General features: G+C 51.5%; 1 protein-coding gene and 2 long non-coding RNA genes across 3 annotated transcripts; 2 read left to right on the top strand and 1 right to left on the bottom strand.

Moving 5' to 3' along the window:
* Positions 1–4,699: 4,699 nt before the first annotated feature.
* LOC146757114 (uncharacterized) lies at positions 4,700–6,214 on the top strand. Its single transcript, XR_014937035.1, has 2 exons — positions 4,700–5,403; positions 5,847–6,214. It is a non-coding gene; the product is annotated as an uncharacterized LOC146757114 (long non-coding RNA).
* Positions 6,215–7,624: 1,410 nt separating this feature from the next.
* LOC146757113 (uncharacterized) lies at positions 7,625–11,192 on the bottom strand. The gene is made up of 6 exons (XM_085523464.1): positions 10,502–11,192; positions 10,289–10,360; positions 10,096–10,197; positions 9,207–9,392; positions 8,541–8,682; positions 7,625–8,355 (listed from the first exon to the last, which is right to left on the bottom strand). Exons 1-6 carry the CDS (start codon positions 10,608–10,610, stop codon positions 8,259–8,261), a joined length of 708 nt encoding a protein of 235 aa, XP_085379590.1. The 5' UTR covers positions 10,611–11,192; the 3' UTR covers positions 7,625–8,258.
* Positions 11,193–12,500: 1,308 nt separating this feature from the next.
* Positions 12,501–15,330, top strand: LOC146757112 (uncharacterized). The gene is made up of 2 exons (XR_014937037.1): positions 12,501–13,892; positions 15,069–15,330. It is a non-coding gene; the product is annotated as an uncharacterized LOC146757112 (long non-coding RNA).
* The last annotated feature ends 1,093 nt before the right edge of the window (positions 15,331–16,423 follow it).

Below are 16,423 nucleotides of genomic sequence, written 5' to 3'. Positions count from 1 at the left end.
GGATTAGATGGGGATTCAGTCAATTGATAATGGGGATTTCTGTAGGCCCCATGGCAAGTGTAGCTGTAGCAGGGAGCTGCCTGGCAGCCACTTGGACTGCAGGAGGAGCGGTGAGCTGGGTGAGCTCTGGCTGGTGTTACTTGGTTCCCTCCCCAGAAGAGGAAAGGAAGGAAAGACTGTGCGGTAAGTCCTCAAATTCCCAGGCATCTATCTCAAGCAGTTTTTCTCTTCCATTTTTGACTGTTCAAGCAGGTCTCCCTCTCTGACCACATGCTGTCCCGCTCACAGTGCATCCTTGTGCTCTTCCAGTGCAAGCTGCATGATCCCTTGAGGCAGGTTAATAAGCAGCTCGTGACCTGAGTTCCAGTTCACATCGTTCAATTAAATCCCTATTAATCCTGCTCAGACCTAATTGACTTTCATTCTCATACATGTGCTTCTCTCTGCTTTAGAGATGCTCTCTGCTGATGTTCCCCACTGGCAGCAGCGGAAGAGCCAAGGCTGTCTGTGAAGAGAACCAATACTTCCTTCTTGCTGCTCTGGAAGTTTTGAAGCCAAGATTCTTTCCCAGCCTGGTGTAAAAAACATGAAAAGAGCCCTTTGGTGTCTGGGTGCCAGGGAGTGTCAAGGCTCCGTGTGGTGATACTTAAGGAGAAAGCAATGAGGCTGTAGGAGGGGAGGAGGTGGTCGCTGCCTCTGTTCATGGAGGTAGTTCTTCCAGGAAGGTGTTCTGTTGCTCACAGCGTGTTCCTGCAGGGATCAAGATGACTGTATTGATTTTGTTTGCTTCTGAATCTCATGAAGCATTGGACTGACTGCAGCAAGGAAGTGGGATGATGAATGGAGAGTGCTGGAGTTTGGATCCTGGCTGCTTGTTTGGTGATGAGGTTGGCTGCCAGGTTTGGTGCTCTGAAAGGATCTGACCCTCCTCATCCTCAGACCAGAAGGGATGATTTGGCTGGGGCCGTCCCACAAGAGATACGGAAGCAAACCAGTGTCGGCTTTGGTGTGTCTGAAACTGCTGCTGACTGCAGGGCAAAGGTCCTGCTCTCCTCCAGTACCTGTAGCTTGTGGCTTTGAGCAGTTCTTCTAAGTTTATGGAGTGGTTTTGTGGCTTTTGTTAAGTGGATCAGAGCAGTCGCTGGTCAAAACGTCCCTTGTTTGGGCTGGCAATTACAGGGTGATGATCCTGTTGGTTTCACATCTCTTCCTTTAAATTCAGCTGCTTTTCTCATCTTTCATTCTTGGTCTCCCAACTTCACCGCCCACCCCGGTCTGTCACCACACATCAGTGCTGTGCAGTCCCCACCTCTGGTGATGTTCACTTCCTTCCCCTCAGCTTGTGGGGTTTCACTCGGAGCCTGAAGGCCCTTGTGTGGCTCTGGAGCTTTCTGTACCCTGTGTGAACAGCAGCTGGCTGCAGCCAAAGGCCCTCAGACTGCAGCTGAAGCAGAGCCCAGTTGATTCCTGCACAGCCTGGGTCCAACCCACCTGCCAAACACAGAACCATGCTGCTGTGTGAGAGCCTCCAGGCCGGAGAGAAGGATCCCAGCATTAGTCCCCCCGCTTGGCAAACCTAAACCAGCCCTAAGCTCATAACCATGGGTTCCTGATGCTGGCCATGCTAATTGCTTGCTGTCACACCCACACTCTTTGCATGTCTGCCAAGCTCAGTGATTGTAAAATGATAGAATTCCTGAGCTGGAGGGTCCCTGCGAGGACCACTGAGTCCAGCTCCTGGCTGCACGCTTCAATGGCTCCAGGTGGGGATGGCAAAAAGCTGCTTGAGTTCCTGAAAAGATCAGAGCAAAGGCTCTGCTGCATCTGTCTGCGACTCAAACACCACCACTGTGTTATTCATAATAATAATTCCTACAAATATAGTTGGAATTTGCAGCGAGCAAAGCACAGCTCACCTCAGGAACAGAATCAAAGGCTGGCACAGTCTGGAGCACACACCTCTGCCTGTTTTGCTGTTGCCCGGGCAGATTGCAGCTTGATGACATCCAACAGCAAAGCAGTTCTCCTTCAGCAGGTATCTTCTGAACTCACAAGCACCTCTGCACTGCAGAGCAGCCCTGTGTTTAACAAGGCTGTCCATCGTTCACACTGGTTTCAGATCTGACATTCCTCTCCTAGCACCCAGGACCAATGCTTAGTCACTTCCCCGTGAGGAGGAATGACTTAGCATTAGGTAGTAGATGAGAAAAGGATTCTTTCCTATGTTGCTCCTTTATAAGATCAATAACCACATGCTGCACGTGGGTAACAAGAGCCAAACAGGAGCCGTTCCATCCCAGACTACACCTACAGATGTCTCCACAAGGTCCGTCTGAAGAGTCTCACAGCTGAAGGTCCTGGGACTGCTCTTCCTCTCTCCAAACACACGGTAGCTGAGGAAAGCTCCCTATTAGCTGAAGAGACCAATTTCAGGACCTTCACTGACTGGAGGAGCCACTGTGGGACACAGGTGTCCCCTCCCACTCACCCTCTCTCCACAGCCGACCATGGTGCAGCTCTTGAAAAGATGACGGAGCTGTCTAAATCAAACCCTAGCACTGACTACATAAACAAATACATGGACTAGCTGCATGAAGAGCAAGCAGCAGACATTGCAACAGCAGGTCAAATGCAACCTCAAAGATTTACTAACGAAGAGTCAAAATGCTACATTTCCTACCTGCAACCCCCAGCAGCAGTTCAATCCTTCATTTCTACACTTGTGCTTCGTAACACCAAACCAATAACGACAGGACGAGCATCTCTTTGAGTCATTTTATAAAAGTATTTGACTTACAGAGATATTGTTACAGTTTCCTGAGTACTGGAAATTACAATACAAGGAAATTTCCACAATTAACTTCATACAGTATTTTACCATCCAGTGCTGCTGATCCCTGTTCATGTCCTTGTTCAATAGAGCAATACACATAAAACACACCTCGTCCCCTTCCCTTCACCACCTCCCTGTGTCCATTCCAGCGTCTGGCCACCCTTTCTGACCAGTAATACTTTGTAGTGTCCAGGATGAATCTCCCCCCACCCCCTAACCCTCCTCCCCTTAAAACAACCCCCCACCCCCTTAACCCCCCCCCTTAAAAAAAAACCCCACCCCCTTATACCCCCCCCTTAAAACACCCCCCACCCCCTTAAACCCCCCCCTTAAAACAACCCCCCCCCTTAAAACAACCCCCACCCCCTTAAACGCCCCCCTTAAAACACCCACCCCCTTAAAATAACCACCCCCCCACCCCCTTAAAACAACCCCACTTCCACCCCCCTAAAAACAACCCCCCACCCCCTTAAACTCCCCCCTTAAAACACCCACCCCCTTAAAATAACCACCCCCCCACCCCCTTAAAACAACCCCCCCCTCACCACCTATGGGGGGTTAGAGGGCGAAAACGGGGGTCTATGGGGGGATAGAGGGGGAAAACGAGGGTCTATGGGGGGACAGAGGGGGAAAATGGGAGGCTATGGGGGGTTAGAGGGGAATGGGGGGAAACTGGGGGGCTATGGAGGGTTAGTGGGGGAAAATGCGGGTCTATGGGGGGATAGAGAGGAATTGGGGGAAACTGGGGGGCTATGGGGGGTTAGAGGGGGAAAATGGGGGTCTATGGGGGGATAGAGGGGAATGGGGGGAAACTGGGGGGCTGTGGGGTGTACAGGGGGATGGAGGGGGAAAATAGGGGTCTATGGGGGGATAGAGGGGAATGGGGGGAAACTGGGGGGCTTTGGGGGAGTACAGTGGGATGGTGGGGGAAAATGTGGGTCTATGGGGGTTAGAGTGGGATAAGGGGGGAAACTGGGGGTCTATGGGGGGACAGCGGAATTTGGGGGAAACTGGGGGAACTGGGGGGATAGAGGGGGAAAATGGGAGTGAAGAGTGAGCAAAGCCTCAAAATGGTGGTAAGGTAACACTGTGCTATAGAAAGGGAAAGGGGAACTTCACAGAAACCAAGACAAAGGGTAACTGCACATTTAAAAGTGCAGGGAAAGGGGGAATTGCAGACACTTAGTCAAAATAAAGCCAGAGAAGAGGGCAATAAAGATAAGAAGAAACTGTCCGGAGACCTCTGACAAGAAGGATTAGATCCACCCCGGGCAAGATGATGCCGACATGGGAGAACAATAACAGCAGATAACACCAAGAAGAAAACAGAAGAAGAATTTCACCCCAAAACATCGGTAAGGGTCGCGGGGAATGGGGTCAGGGGGAATGAGGGAATGGGGTCGCGGGGAACGGGGCCATAGGGAATGTAATGAATATGTAATCAAACTGAGGAGGAGACTATTGATTATGTATTAGCTTAACCTATATCTGTAACACACTTTTCTCTTTACGGTGTGCAAGTTTGGAGGAGCTATCCCCCTTGCACCCGGCGCTGCGCAACGCTGGAATAAACATACCTGCTTTATAACCCATCTCTGCATTATAGAGTTTGATTCCGCAAGTCAGTATTACTGCTCAGAACGGGTGGCCAGACGCTGGAATGGACACAGGGAGGTAGTGAAGGGAAGGGGACGAGGGCGAGGAAGGAAGGAAGGGAAGGGGAATGTAAAGGAGGGAAAGCGAGAGGAAAGACACGGAACGAGACGTGAATTTTGGGTCCTTTTCCGGCAGCCGCCCCCCCCACCAGGCCCCAGCCCGGCCTGAGCCACGTGACAGTGACAGCGCCAGTGACAGGAAGTGCTTCCTGCAGGCGGCGGAGAGCACTTCCGGGCCATGGCGGCCATGAGCGGGGCCGGGAGGAGCGGGCTCTGTGCTGCGAACGGGGTCGGGCCTCGGTGCGGGGGCACGGAGCGGCTGTCGGGGGAGGAGCTCGCGGCGCTGCCGGCACCCAGAGGCGGCTCCCGGGCGGCTCCACGGTCTCGCTGTGCTGCGGAGTCACCCGGCCGGCCCCAAAAGCCTGGAGGCAGAGCCTGAGCCGGCCCCGGCCCGGATCGTGTGGTGCGGCTCCGGCACCACACGATCAGCAGTGTGGACGAGAAGGTCGCCATCAGGTCTCCCCAGAGCCTTCTCCGGGCCGCACGAGCACAGCCATCTCAGCCCTTCCTGTCGGGAGAGGCTGTTCCTGGGCAATGGGGCGCAAAGCCAGGAGACGGGGGCATCCCCTGATGTTCCGATCCATCGCCCCGTGCTACCCAGAAGCGAGCAGGGACGAGGGAAGGGGAGAGCCTCCACTTCTTGTCTGAGGAGAAGAGGTGCACCGAGAGGCCTGAGAGAAGGGGGAGAATGTGGGGTGCGGGAGTTGCACCGCCACAGTTGACGCAGGCACTCCAGGCTTTAGGTGACGACTGCCCGAGACATCCAAACACCAAACCTTCCTTCCAAATGAGCCCCATGCTGAGTTTTACCAAGCAGAGCGAGGAAGGAAGAAGCATGACATTTGGGCCTTGCAGGTGGGCATCTTTCTGTGCCAGAAGTTCTTTGTCCTCTTAATAGTGAAGGGAGTGACGTGCGGAATCAAACTCTATAACCCACGTAAGCTTATAAAGCAGCTATGCTTGTCATGGCGCCAGATGCGAGGGGGATATCTCCTCCTCCAAGAGGACTCGCACTCCAAGAAAAGCTCTAGGTACATATTTACAGACAGAACATTTACATATTCATTACGTTTCACAGAAATGGCCTGGAATTCTGAGAAATTATTAACATATTGTCCGACTCTCTTGAACATGCGTCCTAAAAATGGGGTGGGGGTCTCCGGTGGTCATTGGATGAAGGCTAGTAGTCTACCCCGCTGTGAACTTCCAACCTTTTAGTGGGGGGTAGTCCAAACCAGCTCGTACTGGTGTTTTGTTGAGCCGAGGCATCTGTTTCACTCTCCCATCTTCTACAACAGGAGTCCATTCTTCTTTCTTATCGTTGATGGGTGGCAAGTTTCCGTGGACTCTGCATTCTGTTCTTCAGCTTACGTGCCCGCAAGCGTCTTGTCCTTCAGCGTGGACCCACTCCAGCTCTGTGAAAAGGCTGTTCTCACAATTTGGAAAGGCTGTTCTCATGGTTCGGGAGACAGCCAGAGCTGGGGAATGGATGCATGGCACCCTAACTCTGACCAGCAAGGGAACGAGAATGGAAATGCAGACACTGCCAACTTCTACCAGTTTAAATCTGCTTCCAAACTGTTGTGGTTTGGTAATTTGGTTGGTGTTGCTATTCCACATCAGAACATCATGTGGGATAACGGGAGTAAAGGACACAAGATTTTTATTTCTTTCTTTTCTTTTTCTGTGGACAGCCTTAAATGGGCATGGGGGGAGGGAAGCGGCAGCGGAGGGGAGGCCACCCTGCCCCATACATGCCCCCCCACCCCATAACTCCCCCCACCCCACATATGGCCACCCCTCCACCCCATAGGAGCTCCCCCTGCCCCACAGAAGGCCCCCTGCCCCATATAAGCCCACCTCCACCCCACATATGGCTGCCACCCCGCCCCACAGAAACCCCATAACTCTCGCACCCCATAACCCCCCCCACCCCATAGAAGCCCCCCCTGCCCCACATATGGCTGCCCCCTGCCCCATAGAGCCCCACAGAAGTCCCCCCCCCGCCCCATAGAGCCCCATAGAAACCCCACAGAAGCCCCATAACCACCCCGTAGGCCCCCTGCCCCACATATGGCTGTTTCCCCCGCCCCATAGAGCCCCATAGAACCCCCACCCCATAACTCCCCCCACCCCACATCTGGCTGCCCCCCCACCCCATAGAGCCCGATAGAAGCTCCCCGTTGCCCCATAGAAGCCCCATAACCCTACCCACCCCGTAACCCACCCCCGCCCCATAGAAGCCCCCCCTCTCCCCATAGAAAACCACCCCGCCCCATAGAGCCCGATAAAAGCCCTGCCCATAGAAGCCCCCCCCGCCCCCTAGAGCTCCATAGAAGCCCCATAACCTCCCTCACCCCACCGAGAGACGCCCCCCCGACCCCCATAGAGCCCCATAGAAACCCCATAGAAGCCCCATAACCCCTCTGCCCCATTGAGCCCCATAGAACCCCCCCCGCCCCATAATTCCCCCCGCCCCAAATATGGCTGCCCCCCCCACGCCCCATAGAGCCCCATAACCCCCCAGCTTGCGCTTTACAGCATCAGAGAGGAGGTCGGGAAGGGGATGGGGTTTTGCCCGGTTCCCTGTGTGGAGGCAGTGTGGTAGGAACTTCCCGCCTCCCACAGCCCGCCGGTGAGATTTGGACTTGTTTTTCTCCTTGTTGATACTCTCTCGTTGTTGTTTAGTGTCCCTGGGTTCGTTAAACTGCCGTTCGTTCTCAGATCGTTGGTTTTTTTTTCATTTTTTCCCTCCTAGACCCATTCACAATCTCCCTTCCCTTCCCCTCTCGGCCGAGCCGCACCGCGCTGTTAGAGAGGGGAGGTTCTTTGTTCCTTCTCTCCCCGGGTTTGTTCCCGCTGTCACCGAGTGAGCTCTAGAGAGAACTCCGTGACACAAACTCATTGCAAAGTCTAAGCTAGAAGAAGCGTCACCTCAGTGTATCCCAGAAAAAGAACAGCGTTGAGATTTTAATTGGTTTTGGTTTTTTGTTTTATTGAGGGTGGGTTGTTTTTTGTTAGTTTTTTAGGGGTTTTTTGGTTTTTTTTTGTCTTTTTTTTGGGGGGGGGGGGGTCTGGGGGGGGGTGGGGGGGTGCGAGGGGAAGGGAGAGGGAGGGGACAGTTGTTTGGTTGTTTTTAATATACAATAAAGCTATGCAGTTCCGCTGTCAGTCGCCTCAGAGAGTTCCCGAAGGAGCTCAACCACATTCTGCTCAACATCGAGTTGTTCCATTGAGTGGAACAATGGTAGTCTTGCAGATGGAGCAATGCAGGAATTCTGACAGGATCTCCAGGTGTATCCAGTTCATCATCTGAAAGCTCCGCAACCAAATTGGAAGGGACCAGTCCTCTTGTGCCATCTGTCAGCTCTCCCTGAAACCAGCCATTCTCACCCACATCTCCAAAGACATTACGCATTGTCCGGCAGTCAGAGGAAGCTCGTTTTCTGGGTCCTCATTAGGACCCTCAACAGGAATGTAGCTGTGTCAAGCTAAGAATCTTCAAACTGCTGGTGATACCTGTCCTGGAGAATGCAGGATGAAGGACAAAAGCTCTGCTCTCACATTCAGGGCCATCCTCTGACAGAAGGCAGCACTCAGGACTGTTCCCAAGGATCACGTTCATGGCTTTGAGTTCAAGCTCCAGGTCTTCCAGATGACCTTGAAGACTTCGGACCTCTTCAATGGCAGAATGGAACGGACTGGAGCTATTACGGAGATTCTTGTTTGACTGGGTCAGAGTCTGTCTCGTTGCCTTCCCCAGCTCCATCTGCTGCTTCTGCTGCTCTCTTTTCCCTCTTGCGTGCTCTGTGAGAATGAGTTTCAGAAAGCACTACTCACTGACAGGAAATAAGGGGAAACTTGAAAGACTTTGCAACCTAAGTCCTGGCAGTGTACTGCCAGCGGCTGATTTGGCCGTCCGGGATCCTGGCACCACAAATGCTTCATTGCCAAATGCAGCAATAAGGTGTTCTGGGGAAAGGCCAACTCACAGGTAGTTTTTGAGCACCCATATCACAGTACCAACGGCCAGCACCAGCGCAGGCAGCAGCATCGCTGAGACCGTCACCGGAATGCGGCGCTTCCGCACAGATCTGTGAGCAGCAGCCTCTGTGCTTTTGCCTGTGTTCATCCCTGGAAGAAATGAGACAATGTCCCACGTTACCTTCAGCTGCGCTACAGATAATCTCTCAGTGTGCTTCATGGACCCAAGAGGTCATTTTGTCAGTGGGTGCCTCCATCTCTGGTGCCGAAGCACCGGAGGACAAGAAGGATTGCTTCCACCTCTCATTGGGTACGGAGAGGCTGCACAGGCACTACCCGTGTCCTCCTCTGGGCCGAGAGCTGGGGCTGTACTCTGGGGTCTGGGCTTGGTCTGTGGGGAGAGCTACAGAGCAGAATCCCTCATGCTTTTCCCGGCATGCGTGTCCTGAGCTCTCCTGTGGGACGCCCCCCAGGCTGAAGGTCAGGCTTCAGCCAGCACAGGGCACAGCCAGAGCCAGCCCAGGGGAGAAACACTCCTGCTTCTTTTACATGTGCTCTATGCTCACACGCTCAGGTCTGGCTGCTGACCTGGTGTGCAAGAGCTGGCAGCAAGAGCCTGCAGGCACGCAGTGACTCTGGTTTGTGACACCATATGATCATGGGACAGAAATTACCTGGCATGCCGGTTGGTGCTGCCTGCATTCCTCTGTCCGGGACGGGCAGTGTGGGATAACCGCCTTCCTGCAGCGCATCTGGGACCGGCAGTGTGGGATATCCACCTTCCTGGAGTGCATCCGGGACCGGCAGTGTGGGATATCCACCTTCCTGGAGTGCATCCCGATCACTTTGTTGGTCCGTTCCTTTAGAAAGAAAGCAGGGCAGTAGGATTGGGATGTCACGTGCCCTCATCAAAAACTGAGCTTCTCCAATCCCGAGCTCAGGTAAAGTCCAGGCCCCCCACCCCCAAGTACACTGTGAGCCCCTCTGTTACCCAAGGGCATTTGGGCCCTCCCAGCTATTGGACAATGCTGACTCCCTCACACCTCTTGAGGAATCAGCTCCTGTGCAAGGCCCTCACATTCTGTGCTGTCACCAGCCCATCACAGCCAGGTAGCTGCAGGCTGAAATCCAAGCTCTAACACACAGTCCAAGCCTTCAGAATTAGCATCTTCGCCTCATTTCCAGCATTAGCAAAGGCAGCCAACCCTGCTCAGGATGCTCCTCCTGCCTTGAACTTGCTCAGCTGCACGGAGGGCTTTGGATGAACAGAAGCACAGCGCTTGCCACTTGCTGCCATCTGGGTGCCAACGACTGCACAAAGCAGCTCTGACAAGTAATGGTTGTGCTGGGGGAGCAGCTGCCTCTAGGTCTTGGCTGGATGCAGACCATCTGGCAGCAGACCAGCTCTGGTGCTTGACAGCACCTGCAAGGTGATACATGGAACACGGCTGCAGCATGGCTCTGACCCATCCCTTCCTGCTGTGCAGGCTACAGCCTGCCCACACCTGCATATCACACCTCAGCTTCCCAGGTCCCACAGTGAACAGACTGAAGTATACCCACCACGCTCTGCCTTCTCCATTTCCTTCAGCAGTCGCTTCAGGAGACGGGATGAGCCCTGAGAGTATTTTCCTCGTTTGTATTCATCCTCTTCTCTTTCCGGACCTTAACAGAATGTATGAAGTTAAATATCACGTGCATGAAGTTTTGAAGATCAGCGGCGAGTCAGCCAAGTCAGTGAAGACAGAGTACTCACTGCTGGGATTCCAGCTGGGCTCCAGCACAGGAGGAAACCGATGACTGGGCAAGGCCCACACTGGGGGCACTTCTGCAACCAAAGACCCATGAAAAGTTTCAGTCACACACTACAGCATCAACTGAGTAGCAGAGCGTACAGGGGACTGTGCCATGAAATGGCACTGAAACGGGCAGCAAAAGCTCTCTAAAGAATTTCAAAGCTATGACGTACCTGCGCGATCCGACAGAGTTTCAGTTCCAGATCTCAGAGAGGAAGCTGGATCAACTCCTCTAGTCAAATCTGCAAACGAACACAGGACAGAGCAACTGCTACTGAGCATCCCTTCAGCCACAAGGTCGCAGGATGCAATTAAAGCCAGGGATTCCTTCACAACACTATTCTCTCCCTTCCGCACAGGAGCGCCTCGGAAACAGTTCCAGGCTGCCTACAGGGGCCTCACCATCGTGCTTAACTAATCCTGTGTGGAACTGCCCAGAGGAACGCCCTCCTGGAGTTCACCCCAGCTCTAAACTGCATGGAGTGGGGTAAACCTCAGCTTTGGTAAGCCACTTCCTGGAGACACAGCTGTCATCACGGATAGAGGAGAAATGTTCCCATTGCATGTGCCCATCTCTCTTTTCCTTAGTGAGCTGCAGTGGTGGAAGTGGCTCAGGTAATGACACGGGGGGGGGGAATTCCAAAGCTGCACAGAGGCCAGAGGCGACCTGCTGGCTGGTATTCCACAGCTTTCCAAATACTGTCTCCAGGCCATGGGAAACAATTCTCAGGGACCTCGTGGAAGAACACTTGGCCCCTTGAAAGTTTCTTACTGGGAGACCTCGTAGATACACAGACAAAGCCAACACAATGCTGACAGCACGGAGCTCCCAAGAAACGATGACCATCCATGCTTCTTGGGGAGAAGAACCCTCTGTCCGGTTAAATGCGGAATCCTCAATGAACCGTCCCAGCCAAATATGAACAAATATCAAGGAAATGAAGCCTGCTGATTTACCTCCAGTCTCGCCCTCAGGATCGTAGGCAGGATTCAGTTCTGCAGATTCACCAGCAGGGCCTGCAGACACAAGTGTGATCAGACACAGGTGAGGAGAGCTTCCGGCACATGTGGGGGCCTCCTTTTCCCTGAGTGACCTGTAGGGTCTGGCGGTGGTTGGGGAATGCCACAGCCCGAATACAAAGGTCTGGGCTCCCTCAGCTGCAGAGGGGCAGTGGTAACCTTCCCACTGAAACGTGGCAGCTCTCCGAGAGAAAAAATACTCATGGCTCATCTGTGCAAACCCTTCCAGGCACAAACAGACTTGGAAGACCTGGAGAGGATCTCCAGTAAAATTGCACCCAGGTAAACCATGAGAGAATGAACGTTTCAGCCTCCAAGGAAACAGACACTCACAACTTACCCCTGGGTTGTCCCCCAGGCACAGGCATGAAGTCCGGATCCAAAGGAGCATCCGGAAAGGGAGCACGAAGCTCATAATCTAGAATCAAGAACAGATGAGAGAAGTTCCCACTTATATGCACTATATGGTGTGATCTCCTTCTCCCTCAGTAACTGGATGTGGAGAATAACTCAGGTCATGATTTCCAAAGTTGCAGGGTGGACGGGATGACCCGTAGGCTGGCACCTGGCAGCGTATGCAGTGCTCTCTCCGGGCCACGTGCCACATCTCTCACAGATTACGTGGAAGAAGATGCAGCCCCCAGGGCTTTCTTACTGGGAGGCCTCTGATGGACAGCAAGGTCACACTGAGGCACTGGAGGAAAGCACACCTGTCTCTTCCCCTGGGCTGTGGACTGGGGCTCTGGCTTGGAAACTGGGGAGTGCCATGAGCCTGAAGCAGAAATGCTCATGCACGCCCAGCACGCCTCTTCTGAACTCTCCCCGGGCATCTCCCAGGACGAAGGCTGTGCTGCAGCCAGCAATTAGCAGAGCTACAGCCTGGCATTGCTGGAGCCAGCCCTGGGGAGCAGCGCAGCCACGGGCTCTTGCCCGGCTCCTGCAGTGCTGCCCATCACCCCCTACCCAGCAACACCCCCATGGAAGGCAGGCCCCAGGCAAGTGTACTACAGGGCCGTGGGGACACAGCCTGACTTCTTGCTCCCAGCGCTGCTCAGTTTGGGTCCCATCTCTACCCACTCACCTGCTCCCCGTGCTCGCCACGGAGCAGCACAGCTCTCCTGGAAACTCATGGCCACCAATAGGAGGAAGAGGACAAGGCGGGCAGGGTCCATGGCCGCCCCCACACTTGCACCACGCTTCCAACACCACCGCTGCAGCCACAGTGAGTGTCGCACTGAGCCAAGACTGCGGCCAGGCCTCGTGAGCTCATGACACAGCTCAGCACAGTTATAGGATGGGGCATTGTGACCTCACATCTCTGTGATTCTGGGTGGTGGCTCCCCGCAGGCTGCTGCTCTTGTGATGCACTGCACCAGGGCTGTGTGGGGCTGGTGCTTACATCATAGAAATGCAGAATCATAGAATGGCTTGGCTTGCAAGGGACAGTGAAGAACTCAGAACCCCAGCCCCACTGCCACGGGCGGAGATGCCACCCACAGAGTCTTGCTGCCCAGAGCTCCATCCAGCCTGGCCTTGAACACCTCCAGGGATGGAGCATCCACAACTTTGCTTGGCAAACTTTTGCAGAGCTTCAACAACCCCAAGAAGGCATTATTTCCAGCTTGGTGCACCACCTCAGGCCACAGAGGTAGTGACGCAATATGCACAGGTTATCCACGCGTGTGAAACGTGCTGCAATTAAGCAAGCCAAGCGGATAAATCCTCTCCAGTGTGGAGGATGATGGCTGAAATACAAACACGGAGAAGCTGACCTTCCCACAGACCCGCCAAGTCAAGTGTCACGTGCTTACATTTTTGTTGATAGATCTTCAGTTTCATCTTTTTTTGATGGCTAAGGAAATCCCCTTTCCTGCACCAAGTGTATTTCCCACGTGTAACATGCTTCCAAGCCTGATTTTAGTAGCAGAAATTGAAGGCTTGCTAGTTGGCACCTCCCATCCCCAAAGTCCCAGTGAACTCACCCACTGCTGACAACTGGATACTTGGTGGTGAGAGAACCATCACCTATAGGATCCCACACGGGTCTCCAGAAACTGTTGCACCTTTGGATACATGGCGATAAATATTATGTCCATACAACACCCTCATTGAAACAGAGCCTGCCACCTTCCCTATAACCAGGCAAAGGGCGCAAAGGAAGCTGAACTGCTGAACCAGGCACCAATGGGGCTTACGTGTTTGCATCAAAAGACAAAATACCAAGCAGAGAGCATGGGAATCAGATGTTGTTTCTGAAGCAGAATTAAGAAAGAAAAAATTGATTTCACAGTCTGACAACAACCCTCCTCCTCTGCCCCCTTCCCCGAGCGCACCCCTCCCTTCCTTCCCTCTTTGTTTAACAAAGACTTTGAATAAAATCATCATATCAATGCTACAATTGCTGGCCTGGGATTATTATCGCCTCTTTGGGGTTCCTGGACAGGAGAGGTGCACCCCACTGATTTCAGCGGTCCTGGAAATGCAGACACTGCCAACTTCTACCAGTTTAAATCTGCTTCCAAACTGTTGTGGTTTGGTAATTTGGTTGGTGTTGCTATTCCACATCAGAACATCATGTGGGATAACGGGAGTAAAGGACACAAGATTTTTATTTCTTTCTTTTCTTTTTCTGTGGACAGCCTTAAATGGGCATGGGGGGAGGGAAGCGGCAGCGGAGGGGAGGCCACCCTGCCCCATACATGCCCCCCCACCCCATAACTCCCCCCACCCCACATATGGCCACCCCTCCACCCCATAGGAGCTCCCCCTGCCCCACAGAAGGCCCCCTGCCCCATATAAGCCCACCTCCACCCCACATATGGCTGCCACCCCGCCCCACAGAATAGCTCATGAAGCTTCTTTAGAGCAATACAGTTTATTCAGTCTAAATGAACATGTGAACTTAATTACTCCACCATACAGTAAGCCTAGGATGAGGAATTAAATAGATCCCTTTATGGGTTTTGACATGAGTGAGGTTTTGGCAAGTTGTGCAATTTTTTATGATCTTTAGTGGGTTTTGTTGTTTCTTTTTTCCTTCCTAAATTAAAAACAAGAGCATCTTTCCTTCTGATACAGATTATGCCTCAATCTGTAAGTGTAAATCAGAGGCAGACTTCAGGCACAGGAAGGCAGTAAACATACACAGTTATAAATTCAAGTACATTTGGACTTGATAAAAGCACAGTAATCCACTGTTAACTGAGAAAGCCGCTTGGCATTCTGATCTGCTCATCATCATGGGAATCTTGCTACCCTTGTGGAGATGTCTTACTTTTGAACTCAGTCCTGTCCTGTTTCTGTCTAGTTCTTCGTAAATACTGATGCATCAGGAAGGAGAAATACTAGGGATTACTAGGAAGAACAATAGAACAGCAGGCATCATTGTGTCATCGCGTAAATACCTGGTATGCCTTGAATTTCAGAGGGTTGCAGTAGGAAAATTCACAATGAGCAGAAGTTAGAATAACGAGAGGTATGAAATGTTATATGTCAAGGAAAACCTGAATAGACAAAGGCTTCTCAGTGTGGAAAAGGCACAGCTGTAGAGTCAGCTGATTGCTGAAATGGTACAATGAGGTGGGAGAATACCACGAGAATTTGGCATTTAAGTGATAGAGCTCTACAGTTAAATTTAAGCAATAAAAACAAAACTAAGTCTTCACTTTCTAGGTTTGCATCAGAGGATTTTAACAATTGGTAACTTGTTTTTTATTACAGTGCTGTCATTGGTGAGATCGATGAAGAGACAGATTCAGCTCTTGACTTAGGGAATATTCGAGCAGAACCCTTAGGTTCAGTTGTGCATTGAAAAGAAGAGAATGCACAAGGACTTTGTAAATCTTTGGTTGTACAGACCTATTTAACAGTGTTCAACAGTTTTTACAAATTGTGCGTAACTTGTCTAGTCACCAGTTGTTTTTTTTTTATTATGAATATGTTGTAGTTTCGCTTGTAAATTAAAGTTTCTACATTTTACTAAGTATGTTTTTGTTGGATTTACTTTCGACATTTCATGCTGTGTAATTTCACTATGAATAATGGGAAACTCGAGCAATATCAGGACAGGGGGCTCTGGTATAGAGTTCAAAGAAGGTAATGCATCTCTATTCACAGGCTGACAAAGATGTAGGTGCTAGAGCATTCTTGGAGAAGCTGAGAAAGGTGATTTCAGACTCTTTCAGAAAAGACTGCTGACAAAAACTGGCAGCACAAAGCCCTATTAGGTTGATAGGCTGTGCATTGTTGAACTCTTCTTCAACAAGGTAGGCAAAGGATGGTCTGCTCACGGGTCTGGTTAGAATTTCAGACTGCAATTCAGTGCTGCCAGGAGGGAGACTACTCAGAAGCAAAGTTCTGTGTGACAGCTTAAACTGTCAGCTGTGAAGTTTGGTTACCTACACATGTAGACATCAGCAAAGTTAAGATTATTTTTTACTTTTGGATTGCATTCAAATTTTCTGTTTCAACAGCAGATTTTATTTCAGTTTTGATGCCATTGGTTTTGGTCTGGATTTGACCAAAGACTGTGCTGGTTACACTGGTGAAGAAATCGGAGAGAGAAGAACTGGTAACAAAGGGGTTCTTTAAATCAAACAGAAGGCCCACTACCCTTCTAAAAACTACAAAGGTGAAATCATAGCCTAATAAAGTTACACTCTACAGTGGATTGTTAGGTCTTAATTAGAGCTTAATTTTGAGAGAAGTTTCATTCTCAGATGTTGGAAGAAGTCTGGGAGAGGAAAAAGGGAACCACAAGCCGTTATTGTTTTGGACAGGGCTGTGCCAGTTGCTGTGTGCCATTTGGCTGGCTGCTAAGATTCCTGTGGTTTCCCACTCTGTACGGATGTAGAAAAGAAAGTGTTTCCTAGGAGATAAGTGGTAATTTCTGCAAAAGAAGTCCTTTCTCTCACTGAAGGAAAGAAAAAAGTACTCAACAAAGAAGAACAATTCTCAGGCTTGAAGGTACTCTCAGTACGGACTGCTGGTCTTAAGACTGACAGATGGTTCCTCAGTACATGGAGAGTCCTACTGAAATACATATAAGGTGTCAGTTCACAGTGTTCTTGAAAAGC

This window comes from Coturnix japonica, chromosome 24 (genome assembly GCF_054131305.1).
Source record: "Coturnix japonica strain WE chromosome 24, WE-NBRP24, whole genome shotgun sequence".
NCBI classification, from domain to species: Eukaryota; Metazoa; Chordata; class Aves; order Galliformes; family Phasianidae; genus Coturnix; species Coturnix japonica.
The sequence above is the reverse complement of the archived record's forward strand: the minus strand, read 5'-3'. Positions and strand labels throughout refer to the sequence as shown.